The sequence below is a fragment of the Oryctolagus cuniculus genome, chromosome 12, assembly GCF_051225735.1.
Source record: "Oryctolagus cuniculus isolate XC-2025 breed Fujian yellow rabbit chromosome 12, ASM5122573v1, whole genome shotgun sequence".
Taxonomy (NCBI): domain Eukaryota; kingdom Metazoa; phylum Chordata; class Mammalia; order Lagomorpha; family Leporidae; genus Oryctolagus; species Oryctolagus cuniculus.
Window position 1 is genome coordinate 86,479,539 of NC_142878.1, and position 16,117 is coordinate 86,495,655.

General features: G+C 43.3%; 1 protein-coding gene across 7 annotated transcripts in view; it reads left to right on the forward strand.

Annotated features, from left to right (window-relative positions):
• The window catches only part of APH1B (aph-1B gamma-secretase subunit), a 45,387-nt gene extending 29,270 nt beyond the window's left edge, over window positions 1-16,117 (forward strand). For 2 of the 7 annotated variants that reach the window (XM_008268926.5, XM_051822341.3), the window contains 2 exons: window positions 3,675-3,802; window positions 10,464-13,877. In XM_008268926.5, the coding sequence (XP_008267148.3) occupies window positions 3,675-3,802; window positions 10,464-10,631 (296 nt within the window). In that variant the 3' untranslated portion in view covers window positions 10,632-13,877. Of the gene's footprint in view, window positions 1-3,674; window positions 3,803-6,710; window positions 6,947-10,463; window positions 13,878-15,645 lie in introns of those variants that run through there. The other 5 variants (XM_051822338.3, XM_089310527.1, XM_070054334.2 and 2 more) reach the window with 3 other exon arrangements.

Genomic DNA, 16,117 nt, shown 5'->3' on the forward strand with positions numbered 1-16,117 from the left:
GGCCACAGCAGAGAGCTGGCCTGGAAGAGGAGCAACCAGGACAGAATCTGGCACCCCAACCGGGACTAGAACCCGAGGTACTGGCGCCACAGGCAGAGGATTAGCCTAGTGAGCCGTGGCACTGGCCTGAACTGGATCTTAAATAAATGTTAGCTTTGGTTGCAATGAAATGGGGACAGATGGTAATTAGGGGTTGAGTACTCAGGCAAAAGAGATTCTGTTACAAAACAAGGAGAAGACATAGAGGCGTAGTCCAAGTGAAGAAGAGTTTGGGTTTTGTGCTGTAAGATGATTTGAAGATGAATAGAGGATATGTTGTCAGGATACTTTGGGTCTGGATTGTAGGAGGGCCTTGAATGCTAGTTTGTTTATTTTTAAAGTGTATCTTTTTGTTTTGTTTTAGATTTATTTATTTATTTGAAAGTTATGGAGGAGAGGCAGGGAGAGAGAGAGAGAGAGAGATCGAGATCTTCATTCTACTGGTTCACTGTCCAAATGGCCACAACCATCAGGGCTGGGCCAGGGTGAAGCCAGGAGCTTCTTGTGGCTCTCCCACATGGGTGAGGGGCTCAAGCACTTGGGCCATCTTCTACTGCTATCCCAGGCACATTAGAAGGGAGCTGGATCAGAAGTGGAGTAGCCAGGACTCAAGCCGGTGCCCATATGGGATGCCAGCATTGCAGGTGGTGCTTTACCTGCTATGACACTGCATCAGCCCCTTAAATGCTAGTTTATGGTATTCAGACTTGACTTTGGAGGCAATAAAGACCAGGAAAAATGGACATAGAAGTTGGAAGAAAGATGGTTTCTTAAAGATGCATGCCTAAAGCTGACGGAATAGTGCTCTTTTGGACAGGTATAGGTGGAAGATCCCATAAGTAAGAGCGTTTCCTGAGTGACAGAGCTGTAAGGCTTGACTAGTATTCTAAGTGAAAGGTCTCAGTCACAGCAATAATGCACAGAGAGAAGGACCAACATAAGCTGCTGAACAGATGACACATTAGTATCATTCGTTCTCCTGATGTTTGATTGACATTTTGGTTTTATAAAGCCCTTATGAGTATGAACACTTTTTGATGAGAAGTGTTAGTGTTTGCATTTGTGCCAGTTGCTGCTGTGGTCCTCTCTGACACAGAGAATCTTTAAAACTGAACGTCTGGGCGTCTTCTGTGGTCTCCACATCAGCAGGCACCATCTTCAGGGGCGCTTCCCTTTCCAGGCTCATCACTGGGACTAACATACATCATTTTAGTTAGTTTGCCATCACCTCAATTTTTTTTTTAAAGATTGATTTATTTATTTGAAAGTCAGAGTTACACAGAGAGAGAAGGAGAGGCAGAGAGAGAGGTCTTCCATCCGCTGGTTCACTCCCCAGTTGGCCACGATGGCCAGAGCTATGCCGATCTGAAACCAGGAGCCAGGAGCCTCTTCTGGTACTTCCACGTGGTTGCAGGGGTCCAAGGACTTGGGCCATCCTCCACTGCTTTCCCAGGCCATAGCAGAGAGCTGGGTCAGAAGTGGAGCAGCCGGGTCTCAAACTGGTGCCCATATGGGATGCTGGCGGCAGCTTAACCCGCTGTGCCATGGTACCAGCCCCATAATTTACCAAAATGACACCATTATACCAGATTTAACAGCCTACTTTCCTCTAACCACAAGAGTTGTGTCTTTTTAATATTTTTATTCATGTTTTTGACTGCATATAAATGAAATAATACATGTTTTTCCATGGTATTTAAAAAAATTATTGTGTTTATTCGAAAGTCAGAGAGTCAGAGAGATAGATCTCCCATTTGCTAGTTTACTCTCCAAATGCCTGCAACAGCTAGGCTGTACCAAGACAGAGACAGGAAGCAGAACTTACTCCAGGTCTCCCATATGAGTAGCAGGGACCCAACTACTTGAGCGGTTACCTACTGCCTCTCAGGATGCACGTTAGTAAGAAGCTGGAATTGGGAGTAAAGCAGGGGCTTGAAGCCAGGCACTCTGATATGGTTTGCAAGTGACCTAAGCAGTGTCTTAACTGATGTCACACAAGCCCACCCCACCCCCAGTCTATTTTTCTATTTCCACTCAGCATTGTATTGTTGAAGTCATTTATAAAATAGATCATATAGTGTTCCATTGTGTGAAAGCATTATGATTTATTTATTCATTCTGCTAATGCTGGGCATTTTTGTATTATAAATACATATATTACAAAGTGAGCACTGATATATTCTTTTTTTAAAAAAATATAAGGGGAAGCACCTGGCTCCTGGCTTCAGATCAGCGCGGTGCACCGGCTGCAGCGGCCACTGGGGGGTGAACCAATGGAAAAGGAAGACCTTTCTCTGTCTCTGTCTCTCACTATCCACTCTGCCTGTCAAAAAAAAATATTTATTGATTTATTTGAAAGGCAGAGGCAGAGAGAGGTTTTCCATCCGCTGGTTCACTCCCCAAATGGCTGCAATGGTCAGAGCTGGGCTAATCCAAAGCCAAGAGCCAGGAGCTTCTTCTAGGTCTCCCATGTGGGTGCAGGGTCCCAAAGACTTGGGCCATTCTTTGTTGCTTTCCCAGGACATAGCAGAGAGCTGGATTGGAAGTGGAGCAGCTGGGACTCAAACTGGCACCCAAATGGGATGCCAGCACTGTAGGTGGTGGCTTTACCTGCTACGCCAGAGCACTGATATATTCTTGTGCATATTTCTTTATGCGCATTTGTAAGAAATACTCTAGAGCAGTGGTTCTGAAACTTGACCATGCATTGGAGTTATCTGAATGGCTGTTTAAGCGCTATCCTGGGCTCCTACCGCCACTGCTCCTTATTCAGAAGATAGAGGGCATAGCTTAACAATTTGTGTTTCTATCAGGTTCCCTGGTACCAATGACCCAAATTACTTCAGAATATAGATTAGTGGGAGAATTGCTGGCGTGAAGTAGGGAATATAAAATTTCACTTTCAATTAGCAATGCCAGATTGTTTTTCTAGTAGCAGTGTGAAAGAAAATTGTCAGACTTTAAGTTTTGCCAGTCTGGTAGGTGTTAGTGGTTTCTTCTTATGTGGCCAAGTTGGGAAATATATATGCCTTCCTTTTTTCATGTTAAGTCTTGCAGAGTATATGGAACTCGCTTACATTTAAGCAAAGAATGTTACCCGAGATGCAGGACACACAAGCACACATGCTAACTTTATTCCACATAGAAACCCTGTGGGTATTGATCCGATTCAGGGCTTGATGCCTTAGAAGAATATTAGATAATTCTTATGAATTTTAATATTATGTTCTTCCATTGGCCTTTTATAAAAAGGACCCAAGGAGAAATTTCATTTTAGTGAGGAAATTTATATAAACAGGAGATGTTCCTTTTAATTAAGAAAAATCTCTCGCAGGTAGTATGGAAGGCAAATTGGGGAAACGCTGGTTAGAGTTCATTGTTCTCTTACTGACTTCCTGGGGAAGCTGCTTGGGAGCCAGACGCAGGCGGGCTTTTCGCTGAACAAGTCTGCCTTCTGCATGAGACGCTGCTGCGGACGCTCCCGCCTTCAGAAGCACTGCTTTAGCCAGCATTAGAGCACGCGTGTCAGGCCCTGCTTCTGGGTGCTGCTCACACTGACTGCAGTGCGGGCCATTGGGTGGGCTTTGGTGTCTGTTGCCTGTGTGACTGGGCACTGATGGTCAACTGTCTTTCAGCTTTCATGACGCTGGTCGTCGTGCTGCTGCACGTGTTCTGGGGCGTTGTGTTTTTTGACGGCTGTGAGAAGAAGAAGTGGTACATCATTCTTATAGTTTTCCTGACTCATCTGCTGGTGTCAGCCCAGGTGAGTGTTGTCACTGTACTCAAATTATTTTTTGGAAATCAAGTCCGTAGAAGATTCTGCTCTAAGTGAAATAAATGACCATGGGGAAATCCAGGAATGTCATGTCAATGTCATGTCAATGAGTGACTCATCTGAGCCCTACTACAAGCCACGTGACGTTTTGGTGGGTCTCATTAAAGAGTTTCCTGTATCTTCTCTTTAGTGGACACAGTCAAAGCTGAAACTGTCCAGCCTTACGTGCTTCCGGAGCACATCTGAAGCAATTTCCATCTTATTTCAAACCTTTAAGATACACATTTTAATGGTTTTATATTATTATATAAAAACCATAACCTGTGTCACTGGTTTGTTATTTTTATCTCTTTGATTATTATAATACTATCTTTAATACTTTGTGTGTGAAACTTTTCTCATATGTTTAGATTTCAAGGCATAGAATTATGAAGCTGAATGGCATAAACTTTTTAGACACTTGATGTGCAATCTTATTCCTCTGATCAGTAACAAGAGTGCTTCACTGTCTCCTCACTGACATTATAATACTGCTGGTTTCCAAATACAGGTTTTTAAAGATTTTTTTTATTTGTTTTACTTAAAAGTCAGAGTTACACAGAGAGAGAAGGAGAGGTAGAGAGAGAGGTCTTCCATCCGCTGGTTCACTCCCCAGATGGCCGCAACAGCCAGAGCTGTGCCGATCCAAAGCCAGGAGCCAGGAGCTTCTTCCGGGTCTCCCACACAGGTGCAGGGGCCCAAGGACTTGGGCCATCTTCCACTGCTTTCCCAGGCCATAGCAGAGAGCTGGATCGGAAGAAGAGCAGCCGGGACTAGAACCGGTGCCTGTATGGGATGGCGGCGCTTCAGGCCAGGGCGTTAACCCATTGTGCCATAGCGCTGGCCCCTCAAAATACAGTTTAAAAAACTTGATACATTTTTGAAGTAATGTTTGCTGCTTTGGCTCTGACTTTTCTTGCGATTTATCATATATGATGGGTCTTCAAAAAGTTCATGGAAAATGTGTTTTCAGAAACACTGCATGAATTTCAGTTTTTTTTTTTCCCCTTTGCACTGAAGTAAGCTTATCTTTTAATTCCATTTTCCACAAACGTTTTGAAGGAGCTTTGAATTTGCAGCAGAATGACCCCTGAGACTGCCTTGTCTAGGCCCTGTCATCTCTCACCTGAACGATTGGAAAGGTTTCTCCTGGTGGCACCATACCTCATGATTCTCTGTTCTCCATCCATCTAGAGATTATAGCAGCTTTTCTTAGGCAGAGCCCCTTGCCCTCTGACCCATCTAATATGCAGTCTTATTGCTCTGCTCGCCACCATCTAAAACCTTTCAGTGGTGCAAGATGATAAAGTTACCCTTAATATGATGGCACAGGCGTAAAGCCAAGTCTTTGTGGGGAAAAAAATGGCAAAAGAGAATACCTTAAAATATTGACAGATGTTACCTCTAGGGATTGTGATTGTGGATTCTCTTATTCTGTACAGTTTGTCTTGCTCTAAATTTTCTACAACTCATTGCTTTTATAATCAGAAAAGAAGTTTCATGATAAAGCAGATAACCTTACAAATCCAATTAACCATTCATATATTCAGCAAACATTACATTGAGTGCCTTCTTTGATCCTTGTCTTTATAATTGAGTAGGGAACTATAAGTGGTAAATGGTAACTATAATAAATAAGGAATTTTATAGTATGTTAGATGGTTGGTGCTATAAAAAAAATAAAGTAGAGCAGGGTAAAGGGATCTTCAGAGTGTGGGTAGGGGGAGGGAACATCACATTTCTTGATGATCAAGGTCGGCTTCATTGTGAAGGTGGCATCTGAGGAAAAAAGTAAAGTAGAAGTGAGGGAGTTGGTCGTGTGGCACTCTGGAAAAATAGCATCCAGGGCTGAACAGGTAGGGCTACAGTCATAAAACTAAAGAGCGTGGTTGGCATACTTGGGGAGGCCAAGGTGAGGTCAGAGAGAGCAAGGGGGAGATTGGGAAGAGACACGACTTGAGAGTTGATGGTGAGAGGAGAGTGGGAGGTTTTAAGCGAGATCCATACCCACACCTAGATAGTGTAGGGCTTTGACTGCCTCTCAGTGAAATGAGCCATTGTAAGGTGATGAGGAGAGGGACATGGACTCAGCATTGCAAAAGGTCCACTTTTCTGTGTTGAGAGTATATTGTATCTAGTAGGGGAGAGATCACAACCATTAAGGAATGACAGTGATGGCTTGGATGAGATAGCAGTGAAGATAATGAGAGATGGTCAGATTTTAGGACATGTTCTTGAAAGTAGAGACAACTGTGTTTCCTGACAGACTGGGTGAGGCACGTGAGAGAAAGAGGAGGAGCTGAGGCTGTTTCCAGGATTGGGGCCTGGATAACTGAAAGGATGGAGTTGCCTTCTTTGAGCTGAGATGGGGACCCTTGTGCAGGGAGGTGAGGAGTTCTGTTTTGGGCACATTGCCTTGGAAGTGCCTGTTAGATCTCTTAGATGAGATGTTGCAGGTAAGCAGTTGGATGAAAATGTCTGGGACTGGGGAGAGAAATCTGGGCTGGGTATACACAGACAAGGTGAAATGGAGCCCCGGATGCTTCAGCACTGAAGCTGGGGAGAAGTGGAGCCGGCAAAGGAAACAGAAAGGAGGGACAGTGAGGTGGAGGAAATCCAGGCAGTCCTGGATCGGGCGTCCTGGAAGCCAAGTGTGTAATAAAGAATCAACTATAGCAGGTGCCTGTGTTTGACGTAAATGCTTGCCTGTCTTCCTATTGCAAAACTTGCCTCCTGCTGCTCCCTACCATTCACATCATATCCTTCATCTGAAGTGGTCCAGCGTAGCTTCTCAACAGGCAGGGCCCCCCACCCCCCACCCCCCGCTGTTGGTGTGATTTGTCTCCTCTTAACCTAGGTCTGTTTGGAAAACTGTTCATTTTATGTGAAGCCTGGGAAAGTTGCAGATTCCAGACTCATCACTCACTAATCACTGGACTTTATTCATAGCTGTTATAACACTTATTCTTGGCTAGCATTACTTTATTTAATGTAGTTTTTATAGCTCTCTTAACTAGAGCATGATCATCCAGGATGTGACTTTGTCAATCTTTGTATCCTCAATTCTTGGTACAATAAATGTTGGGTATTAAATAATTGATGTTCTTTTCTTTAATGATCAAAAAGGAAATTTGAAAGATCACATACCAAAATATTAACAGTAGTTATCTCTCAGTGGCAGATTTCAGAGAACGATCGTGTGAGTGTGCATTTTAATTTAACATACATACAGAAAAGTACACAAATCTTGAGTATACAGCTTGGTGAATTTTCCCATTGTGAACACACCTATGTAACTCATACCTAGTTGAGAATCAAAGCATTGCCAGGACACTGGAGCTTCCTTGAGCCTCCAGTTATCACATCTCCACTAAGAGTAACAAGGATCCTGACTTCCAAAACCACAGCCTGGCTTTGCCTTTGGGTATTTTCTGTAAACGGAGCCATACAATATTTATTCTTGTGTCTGACTCCTTTAGCTCAAAATTATGTTTGTGAGATTCATCCTGACATAATTCTAGATTGTTCATTTCTTTCTGTATGGTATACCATATACCAGAATTTATCCATTCTACACTATGGTAGCATTTATGGTGTTGCCAGTTTTTTAACTATTGTGTATAGTATTGCTATGACTATCTCCTGTGTGTCTGTGGTGAACATGCATACGTGTTTATTTTGGACATACGCCTAAGAGTAGAGTTGCTGGGGCGTGGGGTATTTGTGTGTCGCTGTTTGTACTGCTGAATTTGTCAGAGTGGTTACATCGACTCCCACTCTGAGTTTGTGAGTTGCACTTTCTTTCCTTCCTTACCAGCACTTAGGATGGCTTTCTCTTTATTGTTAGCAATCCTGCTGAGTATATAATGGTATCAAATTAAACTTTTAATATGTGTTTTCCTGATGATTAATGAGGTTGAGCAAGTCTTCATGTGTTTATTGGCCTTTTGGGAAATTCTTTTGTGAAGTTCCTGTTCAGCTCTTTTGCTCATCTATTGACTTGCCTTTTTATTTTTGATCTTAGGGGGCTCTTTATATTTTCTGTGAAGGAACACTTTGTCAGATGTATGAACTACAAATAACTACTGTAGTGTCATTTGTCTTTATATTTTTAAATGTCTTTTGATTATAGAATTTCTTCACTTCAATATAGTCTAATTGATTCATTTTTCTTTAAGATTTCACTTTTTGTATTCTGTCTAATAATTATCTGAATTTCAAATTCCAGAAATTTTTTTCTCATTTGTATATTCTGATTTTCTATAATAATCATGTATTGCTTTTGTAATTGTTTAAAAGACAAAAAAGTTTATTAAATAAAAAAATACAAAAGCACTTAGTACTTTATAAAGTTACAATTCAGTGGATTTTGAGGTGTCAGAATTATTCGGAAGAAGAATCCAGAAAATACCCATTGCCTGTCATGTCCACAGATGATGCCTCCTGAGTGAAGCCCTCTCTTTGTGTAAGGTGCTGCCTGAAAGGTCAGCCCGTTTCATAGGCCAGAGCTGATGGGTCAGAATCAATACCTTAGCCAGGGACCTGGGTGGATAGTGTGAAGGTGAGAAGAGAAGGGGGCAGTGGACACACTCTGCCTGAGACCACCGAGAGGCAAAGGTGTGTGGTGGCAAACTGACCCTGTCAAATCCTGTCCTTTGTTTAGTGGAAATGCTGGGGCTGGGTGGGAACCCGTCTCCCACCTTACCTTGGTCCAGTGGAGGAAGTAGCTCTCCCATCAAAGGCTTTAGACCCCATTCTACTCTCCTGCCTAAGGACATGTTCCTTTGGTTGGGATCCCTTATCCTGTGTCACCAGCCTCTCCCTCACTTCATCACACAGATTCACCTTAAAGAAAACGCTTCGTGTTGTCCTGTTTCCTTCCTGCCCCCTTTATTCTACTTCTCAACAAAGCAGAATTTCTCAGAGTAGTGTCCTCAAGTTCTGTTCCCACCTCTTTATCTCTCAGACTTTTAGTCCAGTTTGGCGTCTTTCTGCTCAGCCACCTTTCTAGAACTGCCGTCAGAAGGGATCTCCACTTTTCCAAACCGAGTGGACATTATTCTTCTTTCATCTCAATGGCCTTTACAAAGTTAAAACATTTTCCTCTTTTGACTTCTGCTGCATCACATTGTCCTGGTTTTGTTCCCTCACTGCTCCTTTGCAGACACCTGGACTGGCTTTTTTTCTTTCCAGTAATTCGTAAAAGTTAGGGTTTCTCAGGGCTTGATCCTGACTTCTTTCTCTCTACAGTTGCCCCTGAGTAATCACATTCATGGCTGTGGCTTCCAGTTCTGCATGTAGGCTGCGCTTCTGCCTTCCTTTTCTAGCCCAGGCCTCTTTCGCCCTGTACACACGTGTCCAGTGGCTTATCTGACTTCTGTCTTTTGGCAGATCTCGTGGGCATGTTGCTTTTAACATGTCCTCTTTGGCCTTAATCCCTCACCCATCATTCCATGTGGGATCTTTCCAGTTTGATCTTCTTGTCTTTGTCATCTCATGAAATGGCACCCCTGTTTACCCAAGGCCAGAAACGTGAGAGTCATTCTTGGTTCCTCCCTTCCTCACCTTCACTTACCAGCCAGTCCCCAGTTCATATTGCCCACTCTGTCTCCACCACCAGCACTCTGGTCTAAGTGAGCACTCTGTGCTCTCATCATCTGCCTGTAAACTGCAGTTTAAAAAATCTGAATCAAGTCATTGGAGTCCCCTACCTAAAACCCTTCTGTGACCCTGCGTTACACTTGAATATAAAATACATACGCCTCATAAACGTGTTGGTGGTTGGTTCTTGCCCTCCTGTCTGGTTTCTTATCTGCTGCCCCCTCCACTCCTCAACATCATTAATACCGGCTCGTCTCAGCTCCTCAGCTGCACCAAGCTCTTCATCCTCCTTTGGTTCCTCCCCTGGCCTAGACAGGATTGGCTCACTCCTCCTCCTGTATATGTCAGTTAAAATGCCACTTTCTTAGGGTCTTCCTTGGCCACCCTGGTGGATTCACTTGTCCTTACCTTTCCTAGATTCATCACAATTACTATTATTCTGACCTACCACTCCTCACAATTTGTAATTTGTTTTTGTTTTTGTTTTTGCTTTCTTTACTGCCTCCCTTCCTTGTATATAAGCTCTCTTAGGGTAGCTACCAGCCTTCACTGTTGCATAATGCAATACCTCTCTGCATTTCATGTTTTTTTTTTTTTTTAATAAATAACCTTTGGAAACCAGGGTAATTGTGCAGATGAAAAATACTATTGCTCACTGTTCTATTAAATACTAAAGATTCATACTAAAGTAGCTGGGATTTGTCTCACTTTTTTTTTAATTCTAAGAGATAACATAAAAATGAATGTAAACCAGGGCTAGGCTATGCAGATATGTTCTGTTGGGTTACTGTGTGAATACAGCAAAGTGGGGGGCTGCAGGCGATTGACAGCAACAGCCAGATGTGTCTTTGAGGGTCCTTAACACACGACCTACATCCTCTGTGTGGTGACACCCCCCCCCCGAGGTATCAAAGTATTCCCTGTTTTTTTTTTTTTTTTTTTAATCTTTGGTTATCCCTTATGATAAGCAAGCTGTTATTACCCTAGCTGATTTATTTTTCCTTTGCAGACCTTCCTAAGTCCTCATTATGGAATAAATCTGCTGTCAGCATATATAATCATGGTGCTCATGGGCATCTGGGCGTTTTTTGTTGCTGGAGGCAGCTGCCGAAGCCTGAAACTCTGCCTGCTTTGCCAAGACAAGGACTTCCTTCTTTTCAACCAGCGTTCCAGATAACCTCCAGAAACCAGCATTTCCCAAGCAGCAGGCTGCGTCCTTAGAGGAAGCACAACTGTGCCTTTTCCTAAAAATTCCTGATTTTCTGATGGAATTTAGAAAATCCTGTCCAGATACAAATCCCACTCACTTGGCTTTCACGGAGCAGCTTCCTGAAAGGGATGCGTCAGTGGTGCACCTCCTAGCCGCACGTTAGAATCACCTGTGGAGAATACAATGCTGATTCGGGGCTCCCCTCCAGGCTTAGTGGGCCCACGTGATTGTTACGTGCAGCAGGCTGCGCACCACTGGTGAACAAGTGAGAACTTCCTGAGAACGCCGGACCGGAGTGAGAACGGAACGCCAGCTGTGCTGTGACTCGGTCTCCTTGAATGTTAACTCCTGGTTAGCCTTTCTCTCTCTAAGTTCTGACGTCCCCAAAGGTGAAAGGGCTGCGACCTCTGGGAACCCTCTTCATGTGCTTCCCTAGTGCTGCCACAGGAAAACACGCTGGACTGTGCTTCTAAGTGCAGGGAGAAATTATGCCGATTAACTATGATGGGTTAGCCAAAGCAAGACCTGATTAGTGAGCCATGTTCTTCAGGGTTTCCATTCTAGGATTTGCTTTGTGAGATACTGCATTATTTTAACGTATAGATCCACTTCCTCAAAAAAAAAAAAAAAAAAAAAAAGGTTATTTCTGACTTCTTTGGGAAGGTATTATAAAACCAAGAATTTTTGTGCCGCGTCTGTGAGTCTTCTAGGTTCAGAGCTTTTCGCAGACTCTTCCCCAAGGCCGAGGGCTGCGGTGTTCAGTCTGAGCGCTCGCTGCTGGGCTGGCTGAGGTGAAGCTCTTGTCTGTCTCTGAGCAGCTTGCAGAGAGCCCAGTGGTGTCCTTGTGACAGGCTGCCCTGGAGCTGGGGGAGGTGGAACCGGAAGCAGGAGGCTTGTTGCCGCAGGGTGGTGTTGACACTTTTCATGTGTTCCTCTGATACTAAGTAGCGCTGCGCTACATCCAGATGGTAGAGCATCATATTGGAAATACACTTGAGCTGTCAAATCTCATGCTATTACATAACCCATGTACTCTTTCGATCCAGTAAATATATTTGGGTTTTGGTCACAGATACAGCATTCCCTTTATAGGAATATCCAAGGTGTTTGTTGAGCTTCTAAACAACTCTTTTGAATTCCTTTATAAGAAGAAATGCCAGTGAATCATGCCTTTGCTAGTAGAAGCTGTTCCTAGTTGATGTCTCGTGGGGAGCTGATGATGTGGAATGAAATTACCTGTACCTTAAAGTGATACCTCAGTGAATCCCACTGGTGTGAGAGAACATCCTAAAGAAATAGGAGCAGCAGTGACGACCCAACAGTGATGTGACAGATGATGGAATTGGCAGGACTCTGGAGGGGAAGTACATGCTTAAAACAGAGACATACCCAGTACTTTGGGCTAGCTGCACACCATTCCTAAGAGCAGAGTGTTACACATGACCTAGACCTTTCTCAGTGTCCGTGAAACATCCTTTTCTTGTGTTTACAATGTTGGAATATCTCAATCTAGAGATTCCAGAAAGAAGGGCTTCTAGCAAGGCCAGGCAGTCATAATCGATTGCAGTGATTCCCCCAAAGTTTACTTCAGCACTAATACCAGTGCTTCTGCTGAAGTTTGCAGTTTTCCAACTTTTTATGATATTTTCCTTGGACTGTAAAAGCAAAGGACATAAAATCTGAACAGTGAAACTTACTGTGCAGAATCGAGGAGAATAAGATACCATCAAACAGATGTATTCCTATGAGAACATGGTATTCTTTGATGAACAGAATAAGAAAAATACACAGTTGATTGTTCATATTGTCTCACAATATTCTAACTCTTAGTGGATATTCTAAAATATTTGCTGATCTATAAAGTATAGAAATCTGAGAATATTAATATTAAAACCCTCACTTGAGCTGTGAGGGTTTTCTCTACACTAATCAGTATCAAAGCAGCTGGGATATTGTAAAATCTCATTTTAAAAACTCAGAAGAAAATGTGTTTTTGATGGTGACACTGTTGTCTTAGTTCAGGAAATTATTTAATAAGACTTAATTGCCTATGAATGAAGGAACTTTTGTAACCTTGATATTTTTTAGAATATGAGTATGGCCATAGCTTAGGCACTATTGTTGCAAATTGCCTTGCTTTGCCTAATGCAAAGGAAACCCAGAGAAAAGATGTAGTCTTCCTCTGTTGCTGTGAATATATTGGAATATGCTTTTCTTTGCATTCATTATCTGTAGTGAGCATTCTAAGCCCTAACAATACGTGGAGAAGCTGGTGTTGATGTTGTGTGCTTTCCTCCACACAGAATTCTCTGTTTGGAGGGAAATGTGGATATAGCTAAAGTTGATTTCACAATTGTGAAATTCTCGCAGTGCTTGTTTATGCTGCCATGTGAAAAGCAGACCTGCTTTCGTTGTGCTCCAGTATGAGCTGTACGTATTTGTAATTCATCGGGATTAGTAATCATAACTGGAGAAGTCTTGTAGCCTCCTTCCTGGCCTGCCTGACCGGGAATAGGGTAGCGACGCCCCTTGTAGTGTCTTTCGGGAAGCCTGTCTGAACAGATGTGGAGATGGTACCTGCAGACTGCATGGTAAGTGGTCTTTTTTCGCAGTGCTGGTATATCTGCTCAAGTACATTTCAGTGTTTGCTGCGGGTGGCAGATTCACATCAGAGATGCTAGGTGTTCTTGGCTATAGAGCAGATGCAGTGTAAGTTTCCTCTTACCTGGTATTTTCCCAGTTCCCCTCGGCTCAGCCCCAAAATAGGCAGTAGCATTGGGATGGGCCCTGAGGGTTGCTGGCTGACCACCCGGGGTGGCACCCTGCCAGGGACATCTGTGGCCTGCCCCATAGGAAGAGTGTTTTGAGGGCATTGATTCTTTTGTTAGCCAAGTTTTTTCTGGGCTGCACCATTTCCCAGTCCAGGTAGATATGGTAGATGTCACACAAAGCAGTTTTAAAGCACTTGGCTTTGAGCATTTTGTTTGTGATTGCCGTGTTTATATTTGCCATTTAATAAGAAGTTTCACTTCATTCTATTAAATTTTAGTGTTTAGAAGAGGTGGATACCATCTCTATGTAAAATATGTATACTTTTATGTAAGTTGTATTGTACATACTTGGCAATATCAGACCTTGTATTTGATATATAATGCAGCATACTCTTTCCAGACCTGTATTTTTTAGTGAACAATAAAAGATTGTTTGGCTCTACTCGTTTCCCATGTTTCCTCTTTTTTTGGAATAGGTATCCTTTAATAATCTGTACTGTAGTTTTCATCTCCTATAAAATTTGATTGTTCACTTGGTTGTTTACTGCTGATCAATCCTGAGATTTAAAATTCCTAAGGCCTGTTGGATATCTGTATTTAGAAACTGATGTTGGCCAACGCTGCGGCTCAATAGGCTAATCCTCCGCCTGCAGCGCTGGCTCACTAGGTTCTAATCCCGGTCAAGGTGCCAGATTCTGTTCCGGTTGCTCCTCTTCCAGTCCAGCTCTCTGCTGTGGCCCAGGAGTGCAGTGAAGGATGGCCCAAGTGCTTGGGCCCTGCACCCGCATGGGAGACCAGGAGAAGCACCTGGCTCCTGGCTTCGGATCAGCGCGGTGTACCGGCTGCATCAGCCATTGGAGGGTGAAGCGGTAAAGGAAGACCTTTCTCTCTGTCTCTCTCTCTCACTGTTCACTCTACCTGTTAAAAAAAAAAAAAAAAACTGATGTAAAGAAATTCCTTGAGGTGTCTTAAGCTAAGCAGCAAAGTCCTCAAATATCTAGAACCTCACTTTGAAACATCTGCAGTAATTGTAAAATAGGAACCTTATAAAACATTACATAATATTGGCCAAAGGTTGGAATAGGTACAAAGAAGATGCCATTTATTTATTTATTTATTTATTTATTTATTGTGACAGGCAGAGTTAGACAGTGAGAGAGAGACAGAGAGAAAGGTCTTCCTTCCGTTGGTTCACCCCTGAGATGGCCGCCACGGCCAGTGCGCTGTGCCGATCCGAAGCCAGGAGCCAGGTGCTTCCTCCTGGTCTCCCATGCGGGTGCAGGGCCCAAGGACTTGGGCCATCTTCTACTGCTTTCCCAGGCCACAGCAAAGAGCTAGACTGGAAGAGGAGCAACCGGGACAGAACCAGCGCCCCAACCGGGACTAGAACCCGGAGTACCAGTGCTGCAGGCGGAGGATTAGCCTAGTGAGCCGTGGTGCTGGCTGAAGATGCCTTTTTTTTTTTTTAATTATTTATTTATTATTTGAAAAGCAGAGTTATAGAGAGGCAGAGGCAGAGAAAGAGAGGTCTTCCATGCACTGGTTCACTTCCTAAATGGCCACAACAGCCAGAGCTGGGCTGATACATTAGACCATATTAAAGTGTATACATGCAGGTGCAGGGACCCAAGCAATTGGACCATCTTCTGCTGCTTTCCCAGGCCATAACAGAGAGCTGGATCAGAAGTGGAGCAGCAAGGACACAAACCGGCACTCATACAAGATGCTGATGTCTCACGCAGTAGCTCAACCTGCAGTGGCACAGTGCTGGCCACCCAAATTATTAAGTGAATACAAAAATATACACACACATAAAGTCTTGAAAGTTGTTAGCAATGACTATTTTGGGAATTTGGATCATGGGAACTTCCTGCTTTATACATAATTATTTGTGTTTTTCAGAAAATGGGCATAATTTATTTAGGTAACCAGAAACATAATCTAAGTACTTCCATGCTCTCCTTATCCTTGGTAGAAAGTGTTTATCTGTCAGAGTCATTTACAGTGTATTCCCAGCAACTTTGTCCTTTGTCATATCCTCCCCCCAACCCCCACCTTCCTGGACATTCTCAAACATCCCCAAGGCTCTTTTATATAGGTGCACCATGGACTCTCACACCTCCACTTTTTTTTTTTTTTTCACTTTTTATTTGAGAGAGAAAAAGAGCTTGCTCCCCTCCATTGGTTCACTCCTCAATTGCTCACAACAGGTGGGGGATGCTGCCGCAATCCAGAACTCCATCCCGGTCTTCCACCTAGGCTGTGGGAACTTAACCATGTGAGTCGTCATTGCTGCCCGCCCAAGGTCTGCTTGAACAAGAAGCTGGAATTGGGAGCTGGAACTGGGATTCAAACCCAAGCACTCCAACATGGGATGTGGGCATTTCAATCAGTACCTCAACCACTAGACTAAATGCCCACCCCTACTTCCATTTTCTTGTTTTTGCTCCAATAGGCCTGTTCAATGTCATTTCCTTTTTGAGGTCTTTCCTGAATCTATTATACTCAGAAAAGTGAGTGGCTTTCTCTGCTGTGATCCCATACACTTTTTTTTTTTTAATTAAGGAATCATTTACATTCAACAAAATGAACAGCTTCAAATTGTACAGTTGGATGAGTTTTGACAAATGTGTACACTGTATAACTTCAATCCCAATCAATAAATAGAATATTTCCTTCCCC